Source organism: Corvus cornix, chromosome Z, assembly GCF_000738735.6.
Source record: "Corvus cornix cornix isolate S_Up_H32 chromosome Z, ASM73873v5, whole genome shotgun sequence".
In the NCBI taxonomy this organism is placed as follows: domain Eukaryota; kingdom Metazoa; phylum Chordata; class Aves; order Passeriformes; family Corvidae; genus Corvus; species Corvus cornix.
The window spans coordinates 22,874,740-22,896,251 of NC_046357.1; the positions used below are offsets into that span (position 1 = coordinate 22,874,740).

At 44.3% G+C, this 21,512-nt stretch overlaps 1 protein-coding gene across 1 annotated transcript in view; it reads left to right on the top strand.

Moving 5' to 3' along the window:
• Positions 1-1,902: 1,902 nt before the first annotated feature.
• Positions 1,903-21,512, top strand: part of HOMER1 (homer scaffold protein 1) — a 102,159-nt gene continuing 82,549 nt past the window's right edge. The window contains exon 1 of the mRNA XM_039566791.1: positions 1,903-2,041. Coding sequence (XP_039422725.1) covers positions 2,037-2,041 — 5 coding nt within the window. The 5' untranslated portion in view covers positions 1,903-2,036. The remainder of the gene's footprint in view (positions 2,042-21,512) is intronic.

Sequence of the window (21,512 nt, forward strand, 5' to 3'; positions counted from 1 at the left end):
CTTCAATTTTTATGTGGAGATTGGCATCTAGTGTTGTATCAATATCTTCCTCTTATGCTCACTGTAGTTTAATAAGCCTCTGGTAGCTACAACCTCACTTAAGCAGAAAATACCATGAAAATACTGAAAGACATCCTTGCAAGGAGCATGTTCCACCTGGGGCATCCCAATATCCCTGGCAGTGTATTGGAGCAATTAAACCTAATGTTTACAAATTTAGGGAATCTCAGGGAGTTAATGGAAGTATTTGCAGAACCTAAGATGAGGTATATCCCTGCAAGATAATACGTGGTGCTGGAGCTTGGGCAACTCTGATGGATTAGAAGCATGCTGTTTGCATGGCACAACTGAAGAGCTGAGCCAAATATTGTAGGTCCTATCCAGCTTACAGTGCTGGCTCTTTCTTTGCGATAGTACTAGCGTGGATGTGCTGGAATCTGCATTTTTGGGGGGACAGTTTTAGAATGGCTGCCGTGTTTCTTCCTCGTTTTTCCGGTAACGCTGTCTGTGTTGAGTGTCTGCAGAGTGTCCGCAGAGCAGAGGGACGCGGGCCCGTGTTTTGGCAAGGCAGAGGGCTGGGAAGTTGCAGCAGCCACGTTCCAGAGCGGGCTCCGCGCCGCCTTCGCCCGTGACTCCGTGACACCGGCCCGAGTCGCCGGGCGCGGCGTTGCCGTGGAGACGGCGCCGCAGGGGCCGGGGGCGGGAGGAGGCGGCCCGGGCGCCGCCAGCACCCCGAGCCCTCCCAGCTCCGCTCCCCCCCGCCGCCGTTCCCTATTATAGAAGAGCTTCCGGCGGCGTGAACCACTCTGACATCATCCTCCGCACCCCGGTGACGTCAGCGCCGGGAGCGGGGCGTGACGTCGGTGCGTAGGGGAGCGCGGTGACGTGTTCTATTTAAAGCTCCCCGGGCGGAGGATGGAGGCAGAGCGGGCAGGTGCCGCCGCGGGCAGGAGCTCGCTGGCTGCGTGCGGCGCGGGGCTGTAGGGCAGGGCGCGGCTCCACTCCGCTCCTCTCGCCTCTTCCCTTCCCGTTCCCCGGGAAGGAGGAGCGGGACGGAGGAGCGGGCTCCGCGCGGCGGCTGCGCCTGCCCGCCGCGAGGGGACGAGCGGGCGGTGGCGGAGGTGTGAGGCGGAGGCGGGGGATGCGAGCGGGCGCAGGCAGCGGCTCGGTGGCGCCGGAGCAGCCGGGCACCGCCTGAAGCGGCCATCGCTCCCTCCCTCTGTCCCACTGGCGGGGCTGAGCCCGTGGCCCCGCCGCAGAACAGCGCGGGCTCGACGGCGGCAGCCCCTCCCGCCGCTCGCTGTCAGTGACCGATCCGCCGCGCCCCAGGACGATGCCCGCCCGTTCGCTGCAGAAGAAGGCGTGACGGCGAGGAGCGGGCCCGCCGCCGCGGGAAGGAGGAGCGGCGCCCCGCATCTCCGCAGCCGGGGGTGGGCGGGGGGGCGGATCGGGGGAACGCGGCGCCCCGGTGCCCGCGGGCGACGCGCGGCCGCAGCTCGTCGGTAGCGGCCTCTTGCCGGGAGTCCGATGCCAGCGCCGGTGCCACGGCTCGCTCTGCCTTCTGGGGAAAATGCATCCGTGCCCGCCACGCTGCTGGCGGCCGTGCTAGGGGGAGCGGTGGTGTGGAGCTCTGTGCGCACCGCCTGCCCCATCCCGCTCCGCCTCTGAGGCACACAGAGCCCTCCGCGGCCGCGCACGTCCCGGCGAGAAGCGCCGCAGCCGCCGCCAGCCTTTCGCAGAGAAGGCGAGCGCCTCCCCGTTCTCCTGCAGGAGGGGATCCGTCAGTCCCCGAAGTCGCCGCTGCCGCCCTCCCGGGGCCCGGAGCCGCTGCCTGCGGGCGCCCGGCGGAGCCGGTGGCCATGGGAGCCCGGCCCGCGGGGGGCGCTCCCTAGGGCGCGGGCGGCCCCGTTCGGCCCCCGGCAGCTGCGGCGAGCCCAGAGCAGCGGCCCCCGCTGCCACGGGGCTGCAGAGCTGCCGGCGCGGCGAGGAGCGCCCCGGGGACGCGGCACCACCGGTGCCAGGCGCTGCCGGCCGCCATGGGGTAAGGATGTCGCGGGGGCCGCCGGGCTGGTGCCGGGGCTGGGGGTGGGAGCGGCTGCCCGCGGAGCTGTGGGCGCTGCTGGATGCGCACGGAGCCGAGGCGTCTCACTGGTGGGGTGCGCCAGCAGCAGGAATCCTGCTGCAGTCGGTGCTGTGCATCAGCCCGGTGAGGGGAGAGCACCGCGATCCGTGAGGGGCGCACCACGATCTGCAGAGGTTTGTCTCCGCCGTAGTAGCCACATCGGAATTCTGGAAGAGCCGTCTCGGCTCCCAGTTCCCCACCGTGAGGACCTTTTCTGGGTTGTTAGGCGATGTTCAGACCTGAGAACGAGTGGTTTAAACTCAGTGCGCTAGGGGGAAATTCCAGAACAGCGAAGGCTCGCTTTCACTCTTCTGGAGTCTTCTGAGAATTTCGAACAACGTGTGAATTTCTCAATAAATTGAAGAAGGCTCTAAGGAAATCGGCTTCACAGCAGGTTCCCTAGTAAACTGGGGAATCCACTTGAGGGTTTAGTGAAATGAGAAGGAATAAAATCTGTAAAATTAGTCAGATCTCATAGAAATTGGTAGATAAAAAAGCGACATAGATACCTATGAAAACTTTGCACAGTCGTATCCTTAGGAATTTGTATAGTGATACGAAAAAATAGTCCATGCTGCCGAGCTTGTCTGATAGTGGAATGGAACTCATACATGTTCCAAAGCAACAGAAACCTGGTATGATCTGGCAAACTGCAAGTTGAAGGCAGATTTTCAGAGCATTAAAAAGACACTGTTTTAGTTAGATTTTATGACAGTAGTTCAAAGTCTACAAAAGTTACAAATCATGTCCTTTGTGTTTTGGTCACTTAGGAATTAGGATGTGAAACTGGCATATTACTATGGGAGTTACAGATGTCTGTTTCCTCAAGCTGTCTAGGACACTTGGATTCTTCAATTTATTAACTTCCTTGCATGTGTGGTGATAACAGCTGCATCCTTGTCTCTGCCCTATCACTGTGGGTCACAGTACAAGATGTAGGAAGGAATGACTCCTTACTCCTTAGGCTAGTTTTTATTTTTCTGGTGTCTTCTCTTCCATTAAAAAAATTCAAACAGAATAAACCCAGACTTGCAGCTGTCTACATATCCAAGAAAATGATGTTTCAAAACTCTGCCAAAAGGCTAAATGATATTATATTTTTTTTTGATATATACCTAAAACTGCTAGTCAGACATAGGATTATGTAAAATTAAAATAATGGAAACCCTCTCATTTATTTAAAATCAGTACTGTGTTTGTAGATATTCGAGTTAAGTGTATCATATTACAAATCCAGGGAACTGTTGAAGAGGAGCAAACATTCTGTCTCCAGAACTCCAGTTCTGCTGGTGTTTTAGTGTCATAGCTTCTTAATAAACAGTACAAATCCCTATCTCTAGAGAGTTGAAATAATCTTAAGAACCACAGTTGTTGATGACTTGAGTAGTATCTTGGTACATTAAGGTTAAGAAGATGAAATTTACTAGCAAATACTTTAAAGACATTTTAGACAGTATACATTGGGGTATTGCAATATAGAATTCCTTTACAGATCATCTTCTAAAAGGGACAATAGACCCTGAAATGTAGGAATGTGTTACTGGTAAGCCCCCATCTCTCTATATCTGAGTGAGCACACCCAAGCCAAGGCCAGCATCCACTTAGTGGATCTGTGGTTGCATATCAGACGTTTGTTACTGTTCAGAGCACAGGTCTTGATTCAGTAGCTGTTTTTTATTAATTTCTAAATGCAAGTGCCTATGGATTTCAGAGTATTTCTACACCAAGGTACACTGGCCTTTTAATTCAGCAGTTGATACTCTATAATCTACTAAGGTCTAAAAATTGAGTGTTCTAGAACAAAGTTGCAAAATCATTGATAATTCAATGTACCTGGGTCACATGAGGGTCTGTGTATTATATTCAGTACTTAATGGAAACTCCTATGCTGTGTAAGCTTGTAGAGTGATCTTGTAGTACCTGGCTGGTGGAGAGTTTACCTATTTCAATGGTTAGAACACAGAAAATTTGGGGTGGGGAAGCTGGCTTGCCAAACCAGCAGTGGCTTTCTTAGTCTGATTTCATATAATGAAGAATTCACTGTTCTGCTGGTGTAGTTCAGACTGTTCGGCACGTGGAATACCATCAGGCAAGCCAGGTAATTATGCACTGGGTATGTGATGGAAACCAGCTGGTGAGTAACTGGGCTCTGGGCCATGCTGCTATTAAACATTTTTTTGGGAAACTTGAAACTAGAGAAATGGTCTGTAGAGTAGTTCACGACACTTTCTTACTGCTGTATTCTGTATGTTTGTGGGTGTCTCTCGTCTCACAGGGGAAGGTAAGTGAATCAAGCCCTTTGGATTGTATAGGCCAGACACACAGAATGTCCAGTTTTGTTTCTCTATCTGCCAGTCTGTGTGACTTCTCCCAGTTCCTCATTCCTGTTGCATGAAGAAAAGTTCCTATCAATAGTTACTGTTGAGTGGTATAACCATTGTGGACAACCTTTTGTTGGGTTGACCAGCTACAATATAGCATTCTTTAATAGGGAAACATGAATTTTGTGTAAAAACTATGTTCTGTCCTAGTTGATAACATGTATTCATGTGTTCATTGTCAGTACTGCACAATCAGTCTTCTTTGAGCAGAAGTCTGATTGCATTAAAAATCCTCAAGAAACAGCTCTAAAGCATACTCAGGATTTATATTGGCAGTTTAGGCTGTTGTATGCATTGACCAGGTAAGTACTGTTAAAGCTGGAACCATTGCCATATTTTTGTTGTCACTGGTACTGCTTGTACTTCGATCTGTGAGCAGGGAAAGTAGAGATTTTGTTAGTGGACTGTGATGCAGTTGTTGTTTAGGCTGGAATGAATACACTTCTTGCCAGACACAGTGGGGAAGCTGCACAGCTGTGAATTCTGGTAGGGATGCAGACATTGATGTCCTGTTAGACATAATCTCAAGTATTAATTCCTGATTTATTAATGGGTAGTCTCTCCATAATTTCTTTACATGATGGCCTTTACATGATGGCTGTGGATAAATATCAAAATTTAATACTTGCTTTTCCCATCACTCATGCTGGATTATAAGGAATTACAAGGCAAAAGCTTCTGTAAGATGTGCTCATCTCTGTCATGTCATGTTAATTAAGGTGTCTTTATAAAGGCTTCATCTTCAGTTTTGTTGGACTATATTTAGTATGTTATCTTCGTAAAGGTGGTTATGAAATGTGTCAGTTTGAGATGGCAGAATTAGAATACTAGGGTTCTTAAAATGGCTGGAGATTATTGAGAAAGATTAGTACCTTAGGGTATATTTTTTGGTGCTGTACTTGCTTAGAAATAAGTATTTTAATTTTTGGTAATCTGCAGCTGGTTGATCCACTCCTAGCTCTTACACTGTTTGAAGTATGTGGAGTTAGTCAAACCCATTTCTTTAAACAGGACAAACTGCAGCCTTGTCCTGAAATGTTTGTTTGCTTTCTGGATCTGGGTTGCAGTACATGAACACTATAAAGCTGTTGAGAGCCAGAAGCATTACTGATCATTGAATTTGTCTAGGCTCAAATTCTTTAACCTGTTTTCCTTCCACAAGACTTTATGGTAGCTTTCCCAAAACTTTGTTTTAGCAACGCTTTCATCAGCTGTGCTCCTCTGACACAAATACTGCAGATAATAGAGCAGAAGGTGTAGCATCTTGGCACTAGTTCAGCATTACTGCAAGTCCTGGCCATCTTGCTATCTCAGAGGTAAAACAAGATGCCTATTGTGTGAAAGCAATGGCAGCAAAATACTTTATGTTGTCTTCTGTAGCAGAATGGAGAGTCTTAACAAGTTCTACGGATAACACCAACAAAACTTGATTATCTGTAAAGAATTAGTAATGTATAGATACCAAGACAGACTGTATGTAAATCAGCCTGAAATGGTTAATAAACTACTTTGCTGGCAACAATATGTGTAGACCTCTACCATGCTTAAATTATATTCAGTCACAGTCATTTTATGACTGCAAAACAAGCATGAGAAATCTGAACCAGATCTTCTGGCCTGGCAACACATAAATGAGTGTCCTGATCATCATGAGGGGATGATTGCTGATCTAGAGAAGGTATTTGTAATGACTTATGGTTTCAATTAATCTGGTTTGGTACTTCCATGCATTATTAGGATTTTATAGGCCAACCCTTTAGGAAAAATCCTAACTCTGCTGAAAAGAAACATTTAAGTCCTTCCCATTCATCATGTTGAGATAATTTTTATTCTCAGTGCTTCAAGGCAAACATCAGATGTGTGTGTGTTCTTTGTGTGTGTGTGTTCTTGTGATTTCTTTTTCCCAAACAGTGCTTGCCCTACCACAGTAACCATTATCTTTGCAGGGCTCAATTAGATGTTGAGCCAAAATCTGAGAAAATACAGAGTCTTGGAGCCACAGAGATTGCAATGGCTTGTAATTCTGTAACAGGTCAGCACTTTTGATCAGGGAAGGCAATGACACTTAACTAGAGCAATGACACTTAACTAGAGCTCTGCCTGCTAGTTAGTAAAAGTTTTAAGTAGAATTTAGATACCATTTTAATGGGAATTTTTGTTGCAAAACATTTATTAAATATGTTTGTCTTTTAAAACTGGTTTGATTTAAAGGTCTTAGCTAGTCACTCTTTAAATCATTGCTTTTCAAATCTGTGTCTAGACATTAGTGTACTTCAGAGAAGAGCATTATCTTATGATGTAACACTGATTTACCAGTAGTTTCTGATTAGTATATATTCTGATTGCCTTGGACATCATTTTAGTTGAGGCTATGGTTTTCCAATGTATTCCAGATCACTGACCATCTAAACATTGCAGATACTTAAACCAGGTTAGAACTTAGTTCTTCTTCTCCTTTAGATATATAGGTAATTTTGAAGCTGTTGAGGCCTAAAGTAATTACCAAGGACCAAGGTCTCTGCTAGTTCAAAAGTTACAAGTTAAGAGATGCTTAGTAAGGAAACCAGTGTGGTGTATTGATACCCAGCCAGGCTGAGACTAGGTCTGGAAAGGACCTTGCATGAGTTTGTATCTATATGCCTGTGTTTTAACAATGTGCACTTTGTATCAGAGACAGTCTTTCATTGAAGAAGAATCTCAGGCTTCTCCATGTGTGTAGTTATAGTGTTAATAACAGGTAACTGTGACAGTGAACAAAGAAACAAAGTGTTCTGTATTTTTTAAAGTGGAGAAAAACCCAGAATCCACCTCTTCTTATTTTTTTCTTCTTTTTTAAAGATACCATGAAACATGTATTTAAATGCCCTATTTAAAAGCCCTACTTAGGTGAAAGCTTTCTGTAAAAAAAATTTCGAAGAGCATGCTTTCTAGTTCAGGGTTTTGTGCTGTTTTTCCTGCAAGGCTTTTTCAGATATATTCAGTCTTAAACGTAAGGTGTAATGGGTGTGAAAGCCTTGCATTGTGAAAAATCTGCTTTTATATCCAGTTTTGATGGTAGGCTTCTTTTCCCCATTCTGTATAAAGTTTTTAAAATTTCCCAAGGCTCAGCCATGTGAGAGCCATCAAAATTAGTATTGTGTTCAGGACAGAAAGATTAGAGGGGAGAAGAGGCTAGAGGGAGCTGTGGGTTTATTCTACCTGGGCCTTGCACTATGCAGTGGTGAGCTCTGTTTTGTCTACACAGTGTCCTGGTAGTGGCATTACTCCATTCTGTGAAGTAATGGAACTGTGTTTCAGTACTATATTGATTTTTGGGAACTGCATCACAATCATGCTTCTGGCAACAGAATGCACTCTGATACGCTTCTTTGGTGGCAAGTAGTGATGAATGTCAGTCATTGTTAAAAAATTAGTCTAGAAAGATACTGTTTAAACATGCAATAGACGATGGTGGATTGCCAGATACAAGCATATTTTGACATTTGCAGTAACTAGTCATGATTTTGGGTTTTTTTAGTTACAGTTATCAAGTTAGCTAACTTAAGCAGACTGCATCACTCATTTGCTGTAACGGGAGAGGAAAACTTGAAATACATAGCTCCTTCAGGTTTTTCTTCTTCTTCCACATACATGCAAATGATTCACAGGCACTGTTTTGTTGATGTTTGTGGCTGTGCTCTTTGCCGACATCCTGATTGTTAAATTTTCACAGATCCTGCCACGAAATGGTGGGAACTACAGAAGTAAAGCACTGCTTCTTCCACTTGTCTGCTACAGCACCCATGTTTGTGCAGTGAACTATGTCAGTACTGTAACCTATCTGACGGCAAATATAGGGGTGTGCACAAGGGAAGGGCCACTACAGGTAGGATAGAGCTACCTTTTGCTACAGCAGTGTCTGTTTATTCTGGTGGGAAATGTTCACAAAGATCTGAACTCAGATCTACCTGTGTTGAACTTTGATCCTCAGTCTTGAAAGCTCAGGTCTGGAAAGGTTTTTTGTGATTGCTCACTAGCTTGAATCTCAGCTTATTGAGAAATGTTATTTTTTCCACTTTGAATAGTGTATTTTGTAGTAAAACAAAACAACACCAAAGCCAAACCCAAACAAACAAAATCCCTAAGCCCAAACTGTACTAGGTAATATTGCTGAGTATAGAATTCGGGTTTGTAAAATGCTTTTAAATTACTTATTCTGTAAATAGTATGCTGTAGTCTTGGATCCACAGTCAATCTTGAAACTCTTCTTGTAATAGGACATATGATGAGGTCTTCTTTGAGTTTTGAAAACTGAGAAATGAGCTTTAAATGGTCAACGCTTTACAGTGAAGTATTGGTGAAATAAATCATCTTTGACATGTATTCTCACAATTCCTACTTCTTAGGCCTGTTAATTTCCAACAGACTGCTAGCCCTGGCTTGCCTGTACAAAATTCTAAAAGAATGTACTGTGTGATATTGGAGAAAACAGTGCTTTCTCCAGTATGACTTACTGTGGAATACGCAGCCATGGCAGGTGTCCTAGGGTACTTTTCATGCTTACAAAAATAAGCATATGCAATAATACGTGCTGTGTATCTCTGTTGTCAAATGACTGTATGCAGTAAACTGGGGTCCTAAGCAGATATTTGGATGATTGGCTTTAACCAGAATACCTGTGATTTTGCGCTGGGTTTTTCACTGACTGTGTGTGACTAAAAAGTTAACCTGCAATTAGACAAGAACACTTCTGTTGGATTAATTTACATTCAGCTTCTGCATACTGATTTCCAAGTGCTTTTTTTAGCAATCAAGTGTATGTCCCTTTTCTACATCTAGACATTTAGAGGAACTGGTTTCTACAAGGAAACAGTTAGCAGTGCTTGGGAATAGGTGGTGTCCTGCTGATTTGAATTCTAGGTACTCATGGTTCTCAGAAGCACTGCACAGCTCAGCATGTCTGGCTATGCATGATAGTAAAATTCACAGGATCTTTCAGAAGTTTTCACGAAAAAGACACAGGTGCTGAAGTAATGATTATATAATGGTCTATTTTGGCTGAATTTTGTGAAATGAGCACTGAACACTAGATTCCCTAAGATAACCTCACATCTGAATGTAAATGCTGCCCATGTCTCTTACATTGGATCTTAATGGGCCACTTGAGATCTGAAGTAGTTTTTACTGAGTTATGTATTTGGTGACCTTAAATGAAAACAAACCAACAAAAACTTCTCCTTTTCTCCTCATCAATTACAGTTTTTAAAATCAGACTGCAACAAAAGCTAGAATAGTTCTATTACTGGGAGGGAATGATGAAGAGTATTATAGGGGCCTTTTCTATATGCCACTTTTATTGTTAGCAGGATTGGAGAATTAATATTATTCTGGGGTGAAGTTAGACAAGGAAAGACAATCTGCTTCTTCCCCAGTTGTTCTTAAAAAGAACAATTTTACTTGGCATTAAAATACATTTGAAGACCTCTTCTCTTCTCCTCCTTAGTTACAACAGTAAATCCAACATTTAATGGATACTGCTGGTCTTGAGTGCTCAGAGATGGACATGGTACTCCTCAAATCACTTACACTAAGTCAGCCTTTACAGATTGAATACACATCTAGATCTTGTAAAGGTTACCTTCTGCTCCACCATCTTGTCTTTTTGTCTTGGTACTTCTGCCACTGGCTAATGTTTTTGTAAAACCCAAGACTTTGCTTATTCAGGGAACCCTAAATCATTTTGTCTTACATCTATGCCATTCACCTTCCTGAAGAACAGTTACTCTTCATTTGCTTGTAACACTGGAAAAATTTTTGCAGTTAAGTATGTTATGAGTACTTCCTGCTCATGGCATTCTATTTACTAGATTAACCAGTCTGTTTGTAACCAAGTCTTTTAGTGAGTGGGAAATGGCAGTTTCTGCTATGTGGACTAATATGTGATGCTTCAGTTAAGCCTCTTTTGGACATAAACATGTGAGCACTTAAGTGCTGCAGTTTGAGAAGACGACACCATGTTTATCATACAGCTATAAAATGTCTTTAAATGCAGCTTTCTTTAAAACTGACTTTGCAATGCAGCCATTCTGTAAGTAGCTAATGAACCTGCTTGGTTTTGGCCACTGTTTTTTTCGTGGATACAGAAACACTGGGGCTTGGTTTTTTACATTTAATACCTGTTAGGACATTTATGCAAAGGTGTGAGTGAGGAAGGCTTTTCTAGTTCTTGTTTCACACATAGGTTTTGAAGGCATTGAACCCTACCAGTTCATTTGGGTACCATGTAAGGAAAATTTTTCATTAAAAAAAGGTCATGCTGAAATAACTAGCTCTTAACAAACACTGGTTGCTACTCTTTGATTACATGCTTCTTAACTGTAGGAGCCAGCATTTATTTCTGAATGTTTTTATTGAGCTGTTAAATATAGGCCTCTAAAGTAGGCAATTCGAGCCAAAAATTCTGCACCAACTGTATGGTATCCATTTTTTTGCTCAGTTTTTCAAAATGCTGAGCAGTATTCTGAGATCTGGTTTTTTAAAATTATTTTCATTTGAGTAAAGCCCTGACACCTACCTGCTATCTTGGCATTGAAACTAAGGTCATTGTAAATGTCTTTCAGAAGTATAAGCTAAATTTCGAAGTGATGTTTGCAAAGTGGTTGCTGATCTAGTTCTAGTACAACTAACACATAATACTTTGTCTTTACCATCCTCCACCAGCACAATCAAAGTAAGTACATGAGCTGTCATGAAGAAATGTTTCTTTACGTTATTTCAATAGCAATACCTGAGGATAGTACTGATACAGTTGTGTTTCCAGAACTGTCACCTTCACAGAATCACAGAACAGGTAAAATAGGAAGGGACTACAGTGTATCATGTTGTCCAGCCTCCCTGTTCAAGCAGGGTCATCCCAGAGCACATTCCACAGCATTGAGTCTAGACAGTTCTTTAATATCTCCAGTGAGGGAGACTCCACAACTTCTGTGGTCAAGCTGTTCCAGTGTGTGGTTACTTGCAAGAAGTTCTCCCTCATGTTCAGGTGGAACTTCCTGTGAATCAGTTTCTGCCCACTGCCTCTTGTTCCATTGCTTGGCACCACTGAGAAGATGGTCCACCACTAGTCCATTGTCTTGACACTCTTCCTTCCAATACTTGTATACATTGATGAGGTCCCCTCTCAGTTGTCTCTTCTCAAGGCTGAACAGGCCCAGCTCCCTCAGCCTTTCCTCATAAGAGGTGCTCCAGACCCCTCACCATCTTTGTAGCCTCCGCTGGACCCACTCCAGGAGCTCCATGTCTTTCTTGTCCTGAGGAGCCCAGAACTGGACACAGCTCTCCAGGTGGGCCTCGCCAGGGCTGAGTAGAGGGACAGGATCGCCTTCCATGACCTGTTGGCAATGCCCTTCCTAATGCCCCCCAGGATACCATTGGCCACCAGGACACTCTGCTGGCTCATGGACAGCTGGGTGTCCACCAGGACCCGCAGGTCCTTCTCTGCAGAGCTGCCCCCCAGCAGGTCAGCCCCTTTCTCCCCAGGTGCAGGACCGGGCATTTGCCTTTGCTGAATTTCAGATGGTTCTTCTCTGACCATCTCTCCATCCTGTCAAGGTCCTTCTGAAGGGCTGCACAGCACTCGGGGCTATCAGTCACTCCTCCCAGCATTTTGTCGTAAGTGAATTTGCTGAGGAGAAATCTGCCCATTTTTACAAGTCAAGGATGAACAAGTTAAACAGTTCTGGGCCCAGTATTGAACCTTTGGGAGACACCGCTAGGGACAGGCTTCCAACTTTGCTGCTGATTTTGACCCTCTGGCATCTGCTATTCAGCCAGTTCTCAATCAACCTCACTGTCCACTCATTCAGTCCACACTTCCTGAATTTGTGTATGAGGATGTTGTGAGCGACCGTGTCAAAAGCCTCACTGAAGTTGAGTAGACAATATTGACTGTTCTCTGCTCATATGAGCTGCTTATCAGTGGCATGAACAGCCTAGTCCAGGTGTGGCTGTTCTTCTCTGCCTGTTGGGGTTCGTCCCCATGGCACAGCACTTGGCCCAATTCCTTGACTGGTGCTTACTATGCAGACCTGTCAGACTTTTCCCTTGTCAGCCACTGTAGTGGGCTCTGCAGAGAACTTTTTGTTCCATGCACAGTGTGTGTTCATACTAGTATATTTAAAAATGGACTGTGCCCTTTATCATTGTTTTACATCTTCCTACAGTGCGAAGTTACCCGACAGTGCAAGGCATGTCATTGGGAGAGACAGGATTTGGAGCTATCTTAGGAATGCCTTTAGTGATCCAATGAGCAAACTGCACTGGAAACCTGTCAGGAATGGTATTTGGGTGTCTCAGAATGTTTGGCATAAGTGTGCTGTGAACAATCAGAGAAACAGACCCGGGACTCCTAGTTACAGGTCAATACAGGTACAACCACTGCATCCAAAATTCAGTAATGTTTGCTAGGCTGTAAGTTGTCAGAAGGGAGGGACTTGCTGGAATGGTGATAATATGCTCAAAATGAATTAAAGAGTCTTTATAGATCCTGCAGTGCTCAATGGGTGATTCAAATTGATTTGTTATTTATGAATATAAAATTAATTTCTTTACCTTTCTAGGAGTCTAATTCAGTTTTTATCTAATTTCATTGATACAAATGAAATGATCCAATTCTCATATTTTGATGTGGACCAGTGATTTTTTTTCTTTGAAATTTAGCATGCAGATAGATGTAGCACTCTGGTTGGGATTGCAAACTGTTTGAAGATCAGGTGCTGGTGGTGAAATGCATTTCTATTCAGCCCCCCCCTTATGTAAATTCTGATATTTCCACTGGTGCTGGTGGAAGCATGAGTTGAGCTTTGAAATGTCTGCAGTCAGCATGTGGTTGTGCCAGTGGTTTATTTCAGGGTACTTATTTTTGAGGGTTAAGTGCAAAAGCTCTTGAAACTGACTGTTAACTGAAAAATTCTTTATGTCAAATATGTGGTTTGGATTTTTAAGCTGGAAATGAAAGGCATGACAAGTGCCAAGCCCACTAAAATAAAAAGCTTTTTCATGTGGAGAGGGCATGTCAAAATTAATAACTTGGAGATGTGGAAAAAGATGGAGTGGACATGGCTGATTGGGTGAGAAGTGGTAAGGAGGTGTGACTTTCTGTATGAAGCTCTACAGGGCAGCAAAATGGAAGTTTGGAGCCAATAAGGAGATGAATTTAAGCTATTAAGAAGCAAAGAGGAGTTGCTAAAGACTGTGGTGCTAAATGAGGAAACCTTATTTTACTACAGACATATATTTTAGACAAATTCCAAATGTGGAGTAATAAACAAGGAAGATATGTATTCCTTGGTTTTTTGTTGTTAACATATTGCCAAGACATCTAGTCTTAATAATAACAAAATTATGACTAGTATTATTTTAGCATTGTCTCTCAAAGTCAAAGATGATTGGAAAAACAGCAGTTAGACTAATTTTTAAATAGTATCACTGCTTACCATATAATTGCCATTTATCTCAATGGAAACACATGTTGACTTGATTCTATGATTTTGCATTTCTTCTATTACTTTCTAGGTTCTAGAATTCTCATCAGTCTATTGTCAAAAGCCCCAGCTTTGCCACTTTGCTTCGTAGCTGTAAAACACAGCTATCAGAACAAAATTCTTGTCAGAGGCAATGATGAGACTTGATGAAGCATGCAAAATCACACTGAATGTCAAATTAGAAAAAACTGTGTTTGCATTGTTTATTGAACTCTCCCGTATTTTATGGAATCTAAGGTGATGTGGGATTGCCACCGTTGTTATTTCAGTGTTCTACACAGCTTCATGTCCTAGTGCCAACCCTCTTTTCTCACTTCCTTCATGCTTGTCAGTGCTGCTGAAGGATTTTATTACAGCCCCTAAACTGATCTAACCAAACTTTAGAACAGAGGGTGTTCACTTACAGACAGTCTTGTGCTTTCATGTCAGGACAAAGCGAGGAGTTTCAGTCCGTCAATTTTCTGAATTTGCTGCTCTGGGTGGCACTTCTACCACTGTTGTCTTATGACCCTTAAATCCCGCCAAACACTATGATTAACATCAAAAACCCATTATGTGCTTGCTGTTTCTACCAATCTGTGCCTCAGCAAGAGCACCTGAGTGGCCCCATGCAATCTGGCTTAATTCTTACCTTGTTTAGTCAGCATCAATTGGTCTAATTAGTTATTTGTGAGTGGCATAAACAGCCCTTATCACAAGCTGGAAATTGTTTGGCATAGGAAGCTACTGAACTTTAAATCTTAAAGAATCCATAAATTAATTTTAGGGTGTTTGTAAAAGGTGAAAAGGAAAACGTGCAAATCATTAATTGTGGAGATACTTACAACTTTTTTACCAGCTAGGCTCGTAGTTCAATGCCTTAGAAAGCCTCGGGCAGCCTAGAGAGGTAGCACGGGCAATCCAGCATTTCAGTAGCTCTAAGAGCAGCAATAGTAGCTGCAACGCTGATACCACCAGCAGAAGCAAAGAGGGAGAAATACAGCTTTGGTTGCCAATTCCTGGCAATTAGAAGCTTTCAAATAGAAACAGAGACAAGACGTTCGCAGAAAGGGTGCAAGCCAAAGAGGCAGGGCCCCCTCTTGGTCCTTTCTTTTATTGGGAGAAGGGGAAAGGGGAGGACTGGGGGCAGACCCGGGGTGACCGGCCAATGAGACACTGCTAAAGAGTTTGAGTTACATTTGGTTTTGCCCGTGTTTGGAACAAAGGGCTTCAGAGCACATGACAGAGGCAAGTGTCTTGGGGGGAGGGGGAAGGGAAGCTCGGAACAGGCAGCAACAATTCCCTATTTGTTTTTCTTTAAAGCTGGGTTGTAACTCTTAGTAACTTAAAGTGCATAGAACAGTAACAAAACAGTGCAAAACATAATTGGAATCTATCGTCCCTACAACTTGACAGTACCTAGGATGTCTTTAAACTAGTTCCCCAGTTAAAACTCAGGGGTTTAGTCAGGGCATCTATGGTATGGGGTATCAGGACGAAGATTTACAAAATACAGTGCAAAATGTGAGTGCAAAACAGCACAACTTACTTAAGGATTAACATAAAGATCTGCAGTAGGGGGTTTATATGAGGGTGCAAAATCAGGACCCTTTTACGGCGTCTCTTCCAGGAGGCAGTTTTAACCTCCTTAACTTTTGAGGGAGTGACATAAGGTTTTACCCATTCCCCTGGGATCCACCTCAGTCCTTGAGGGGTAGATATACTGGCATACCCACGTCCCCAAGTTACAAGTTTGTACGGTCCTTGGATTTTTTGAGTCTCTGGGTCCCGGATCAGGACTTCTGGATTTTCCTGCAGTTTCTGTCTCCTGGTGTTCTGGAAATGACGATAGATGGGAGGGTTTGGATCCTCAAAGGTGCCATTCAGGAAGTTTATGGTAAACAGTGCTTTGCTGAGTCTGAGGACAGGTGAGTTGAGTTTGGTGGTCCCTGATTGTTGTAGCAGCATTCGCTTGAGGGTTTGATGGGCACGTTCAACAATGCCTTGTCCAGTTGGGGAGTGAGGCAATACCTGTAATATTCACAAATCCCACTGCTGATGAAAGTTTTTAACACTCCTGAGGAGATGGTAGGCAGGGTCCATTAATCAGTTTCTTTAATCTCGCTCAGCAGCAAAAGCATTGGAGCAACGATGTTTTTCCAACGTCACTATAGCTTTTTCAACCTGCATGTGCAGAGGCATACTAGCACCAGAGAAGCGTAATCAATAGAAACGTGAATGTATTTTAAATCTCCCAAATTCAGGGAAATGTGGTGACCATCCATACTTGGCCACACTTCATCCGCTATTAATGCACATGGGATTGACCCCCCATGCCCAGTGGATCGGAAGCTGTAGCTTCCCTAGGCAGTTGGGACATGTTGCCCACTATTGCGGTTTTGCCCCTGAGGTCCGTGACAGATGGGAACATGTGCGATAAGAAAGGAAATATTTTTGATGGTACATGGCATGGCCTCAATTTTTGCTTGGTTCATAAAAACTTGGGGGGGAGCTTTGGTAAGTCGGCTGTATGAACTATGTCTGCCTGGCATAAGCCAGCGCATCAGCTCTACGATTACCCTCTGCAATAAATCCTGGCAGGTTGTAATGTGACCTCACATGCATGACAAAAATAGGGGATGGCTCTCTGTGGGGAAACCATGAAAAATTCGCTTTCAGAGGCAAATCATAATTTTTTTTGCTTGAGATTTCTTTTAGGAAAGCATGCTCAGCTCTACCAGTTAACTCCCCAGCTACATATGCTGAGTCTGGGTGACCAAAATTAAAGGGTTCTTTGAACCTCTCAAATGCTCTAACGACGGCTGCTAGTTCAGCTACTTGTGGTGATCCCTGGATTACTTTGATGTCAGATTCCCACTTTTGCGTCTTTGGGTTTTTCCATGTGATCACTGATTTTTTACTCTTTCCTGAACCATCAGTAAAAATGGTCATCTCATCGAGGGATTTTCTACTTTGAATCTCTCGAGGGATGGAAGAGAATGCCAGGTTGAACAATGTATGTTTTGGGTAATGATTGGAGATTTGGCCTGAGTAACTATCTAATGCAACTTGTAAATTTATATTATTTTGAAGTAGGTGATCTAATGTGTCTGTTGTTACAGGTAAGTAGATGCATGCAAAGTCACATCCTGCCAGGGTACAGAGCTTTGCTCTACCCTTCATGATAATTTTTGCTATTAGTCCTTGTGGCTGTGTGATGGTCTTAGGTGGTTGCAGTGGAAGGAACACCCATTCAATTATGATGAGGGGTTCCTTCTGCTCTTTGTCCCACTGAAATATGAGGCCGTGAAAGCGTGGTACCTCCCCTAGAATGACAAGCTTAAAGGGTAGGGAGGGCTGATACCTGTGTGCTTGTCTGGTGGAAATGAGCTCTTGCATCTTTTTGAAAGACTGCCTTGCCTCTTCTGTCAGGGATCTAGGGGATGCTGGACTCCCTTTCCCTTTTAACAGGTTTGCAATAGGAGCTACATCCTCTGTGGTGAGTCCTAACCAGGACCTTAAATACTTCAGTGTCCCACAGATCTTTGCACTTCCTCTAATGTTTTTGGGTTATTATTAATGGTGACGGGTGTTGGGGTGATAGAGGTTTCTGTGATTTTGAGTCCGAGGTATTTTCAAGGGCTTGTTCTTTGCATTTTTTCAGGTTGTAATTCAAAGCCTTTGGCCTCTAGGGCCTCAACCACCGTGTTAAGTGTCTGCTCGAGATACTGATTATTGGGAGCACATACCAGTACATCATCCATGTAATGTAGGATGATGGCTTTCTCTGCTTCGACACGGATGGGAGATAGAATTTTGGCAATATACTCTTCGCAGAGAGTTGGGGAATTTTTCATACCTTGGGGAAGCACAAGCCAATGGTAACGTTCCATGGGAGTTTCACAATTAATAGAGGCCACAGAAAATGCAAATCGAGGGGCATCTGCAGGGTGGAGTGGAATATGAAAGAAGCAATCTTTAATATCCAGAACAGCTAAATGCCAATGTTGTGGGAGCATTGAAGGTGATGGCATACCTGGTTGAAGGCATCCCATGTCTTCAATAACCTTATTGATTTCTCTAAGATCTTGGAGGAGCCTGTATTTGTTCTTTCCTGGTTTTTGTATTACAAACATGGGTGTATTCCATGGGCTGTTGGTACGATATTCCCTTTAGCAAATTGTTCAGCTACTAATGTTTTGAGTGCTTCTAAGTTTTCTTCTTTTAGCAACCACTGGTTAACCCACACTGGTTCATCTGTTTTCCAAGTTAGCTTTTGTGGTTGGCACTCTGCTCCAGTGGCCGCAAGGGAAAATTTTGATGTCTAGGGGTGATATCAATTTTTGTTCCCCACTGAGACATGGCATCCTTTCCCCACAGGGTGAATTTGGTGTCCAGGACATATGGATGAAGTGTTGCTATTTGTCCTTCAGGACCTTCAATTTGAATGGTGTTTTTGGATTGCTTCGCAATTTGGGTACCTCCAATCCCTTGTATGATACCCTGAGACTGCAATTCCCATTGCGCAGGCCACTTATCAAATGGAATGACAGACACATCAGCACCTGTGTCTATCATTCCCATGATACTGATTTTATGTGATCTGTGACGGCGCTTACATTCTACTACAGGTTTATAGTTTCCCAAAACCTCAGTCCAACAGATGGTTGGGATATGACCATCTGTGGGCAGGTATTTGGGCAGTGGAATGGCCTGTGCAATGACTTGACCCTTTGGCATAAAGTGTGGTGGATATATACATTGTACAATTAGGCTAGAACACCTGTTCTGATCCACTTTCATGAGTGTGGGTGTAACCTCTATCCCAGCAGGTGTCCCCAATAACAAAAAGGGATGTAAGGTCTGGCATGTGGTCCACATTCTGGAATGAGAGGGGTATTACAGTCTGTTTGTTGTAGTTGAAATGGTGTGTTTCATCACAGATTACCTTAAACCTGAGTCCAGAAGTCCAAGTTGCTTTGTCTGCAGCTCTTTTTATTTCAGAACGTGGAGCTGTTAGGACGCGTTGAGTCGCTAGTTTCCCTGCTGTTGACCTGGGGAAACAGTCTTTGGAGAGTTTTTATCAGCAATTATAATTGTTCTGCAATTGCGAGCTACATGTCCCTTTTTCTGACAACGATAGCATATAAAGTTACCTCGCGACTGAGTTTGCCCTGTACCCATAGCATTCTCCACAACCTCCCCCACCATCCCCACTTTTTTCAAAAGGGGAACAGCTGTGTTCAGCTGCACCTTCTTTGTGCAGACTTCGAGGATGGATTCAACAGTTGGAGGGGAGTGCAAAGGAAGAGTCAGGATGATTTGTTTGCAAGCATCATTCATATTCACTTGGAGCAGTTCAAGTAGGAGCGCTTGTTGGAGGTCAGGATTAGGGACCTGGGAAAAGATAGCTCCGCGCAAACGGTTATAGAAGTAAATAATATTTTCATTTGGCAATTGTTTGATGTTGGTATAATGAGATGTAGGAGTCTGAGATGGTACTAGTGTTAAGGCCTTTTCAGCAGCATGTGTGATTTCAGTAAGAACTGGACGAGGGATAAGCATTGCTTGTTTTTGGGGATTTGCCATATTATTGTCACCAGATAAAAGGTCTAATGTGATATAATTGTTGTCAAAGTCCAGGTAATTATCTGGAGTTTGCCACAAAATTTGCAATAAATCAGATAAAATTATTTTCCATTGTTGTTTCCACAACACAAAATCACCAGGTGTGATTTTGATATAGAGTTTGCATTATTGTAATTAAATCATGAGGTACAAGTAAATGAGTTGCAAAAGTAGCACTTAAAAGGCTCTTAAAATAATTACTATGCATCCCAAACTCCTTAATTGCTTTGCACAAGTCCTTAATATTAGAATAAGGAAAGGGCATCCAGCCAGGGTTGGCTCCCGTGCTAGTACGAGAGACCGTAGTAGCAGCTGGAGGTACTTCCAGGTAACCATGGGTTTCAGGATTTAAGGAGGTAGTCACATGACTGTGGGAACCTGGGGCAGGACGATGGGAAGCAGGGGAGGGGAGTGGAGGGGCAGGGGTGGGGAGTGGAGGTGGGGACGTGGCGGGAGGAGGGGAGGGGTTGGGGGCGGGGTTGTGGGAGGCAGGGGCGGTACTTGAGTCGTGGGTGAGAACAGAGGGGGGGTGAAACATGATGCTTTGGGGGCGGGGACAGGTTCCAACACGGGAGGGGATGGGGACAAGAAGGGATTCGTGGGGTGGGGGAGAAAGGGATTGTGGGAGGTGTAGTTTGGGGATGAAGAAACGTAGCATCCGCCATTATTGGAGACAAACAAACTCGGAGAAAAGGGGCTGAGGGGAGGGGGTTTTTCCTGGCCTGTGAGCAGACGGCAATGGCTGTTCCTGGGAACAAAGAGATCAGGGGAGAAGGGGTTTTTCTGCGTGCTTAAAACATGAGGGCTACAAACTGGGGACAAAGGAATGGAGAAAAGGCGTTGGAAAGGTCCTGGGACTGGCTCTGGATTCCAATCCAAGGCAGGGTGCTGAGGAAACATGGGTGAGCCAGGAGGACGATGGCCCTCCTGAGCTGAAAAGCAGTCTTATCTAGCTGTGTTTTCCAGCGTAGGGGAAGAGGGGTCAGGGACACAGGGGTTGGAAGAGGGTGTAAGGGAATTAAAAGAGGGTTTTTGCAGTGGCTTTTCATGTACTGCTTTTTTCTCCAGCAAAGTATAACCTAGTAACAGGAGAGGAAAAAGTTTTGAAACTGTTTCGTCTCCTGCACGCCTAAGAGAGGAGAATTTTCTCCCCACCTTGTCCCAAAATTCGATTGAACTAGATTTTTTAGGGTATTTATGCCCAGTACAAGAAAGGTAGCTTTGAACTTGGTAGTATATTTCTCTATGGTGTGCAGAAACCTCAGATCCCATAACAAATGCAGCACCACAAACCTCAGCCCCAAATCTCAAAAAAGAGGAAAAAAAAAAAAGAGAAAGTTTGCACCAGCACCAGCTCAAGACAGGAGCCCCTAAAACAGCAGGGAAATACTCACCAGAATTCTGGATTTACCACAGGAAAGCAGGTCTGGAGAAAAAAATAAGCAAAGAGGGTCTTCTACATTCCAGCCGTTCCCTCGCCACGTGGTGTGGGGGAGGGTACAGGCTGAGGCTCTGGGCTCGATGTTACACAAAAAGTAACAGCTCGCTACAGAGAGCTGGCACAGCAGGACGTGCAGAGCTAACTCCAGCAGACACACAGCTGCCGGGACACCCTGAAAGTCTCTCAGAACTGGGGCTCAGAGAGAGCACTTGGGCGCCAGATGTGGAGATACTTACAGCTTTTTACCAGCTAGGCTCGTAGTTCAATGCCTTAGAAAGCCTCGGGCAGCCTAGAGAGGTAGCACGGGCAATCCAGCATTTCAGTAGCTCTAAAAGCGGCAATAGTAGCTGCAAAGCTGATACCACCAGCAGAAGCAAAGAGGGAGAAATACAGCTTTTGGTTGCCAATTCCTGCAATTAGAAGCTTTCAAATAGAAACAG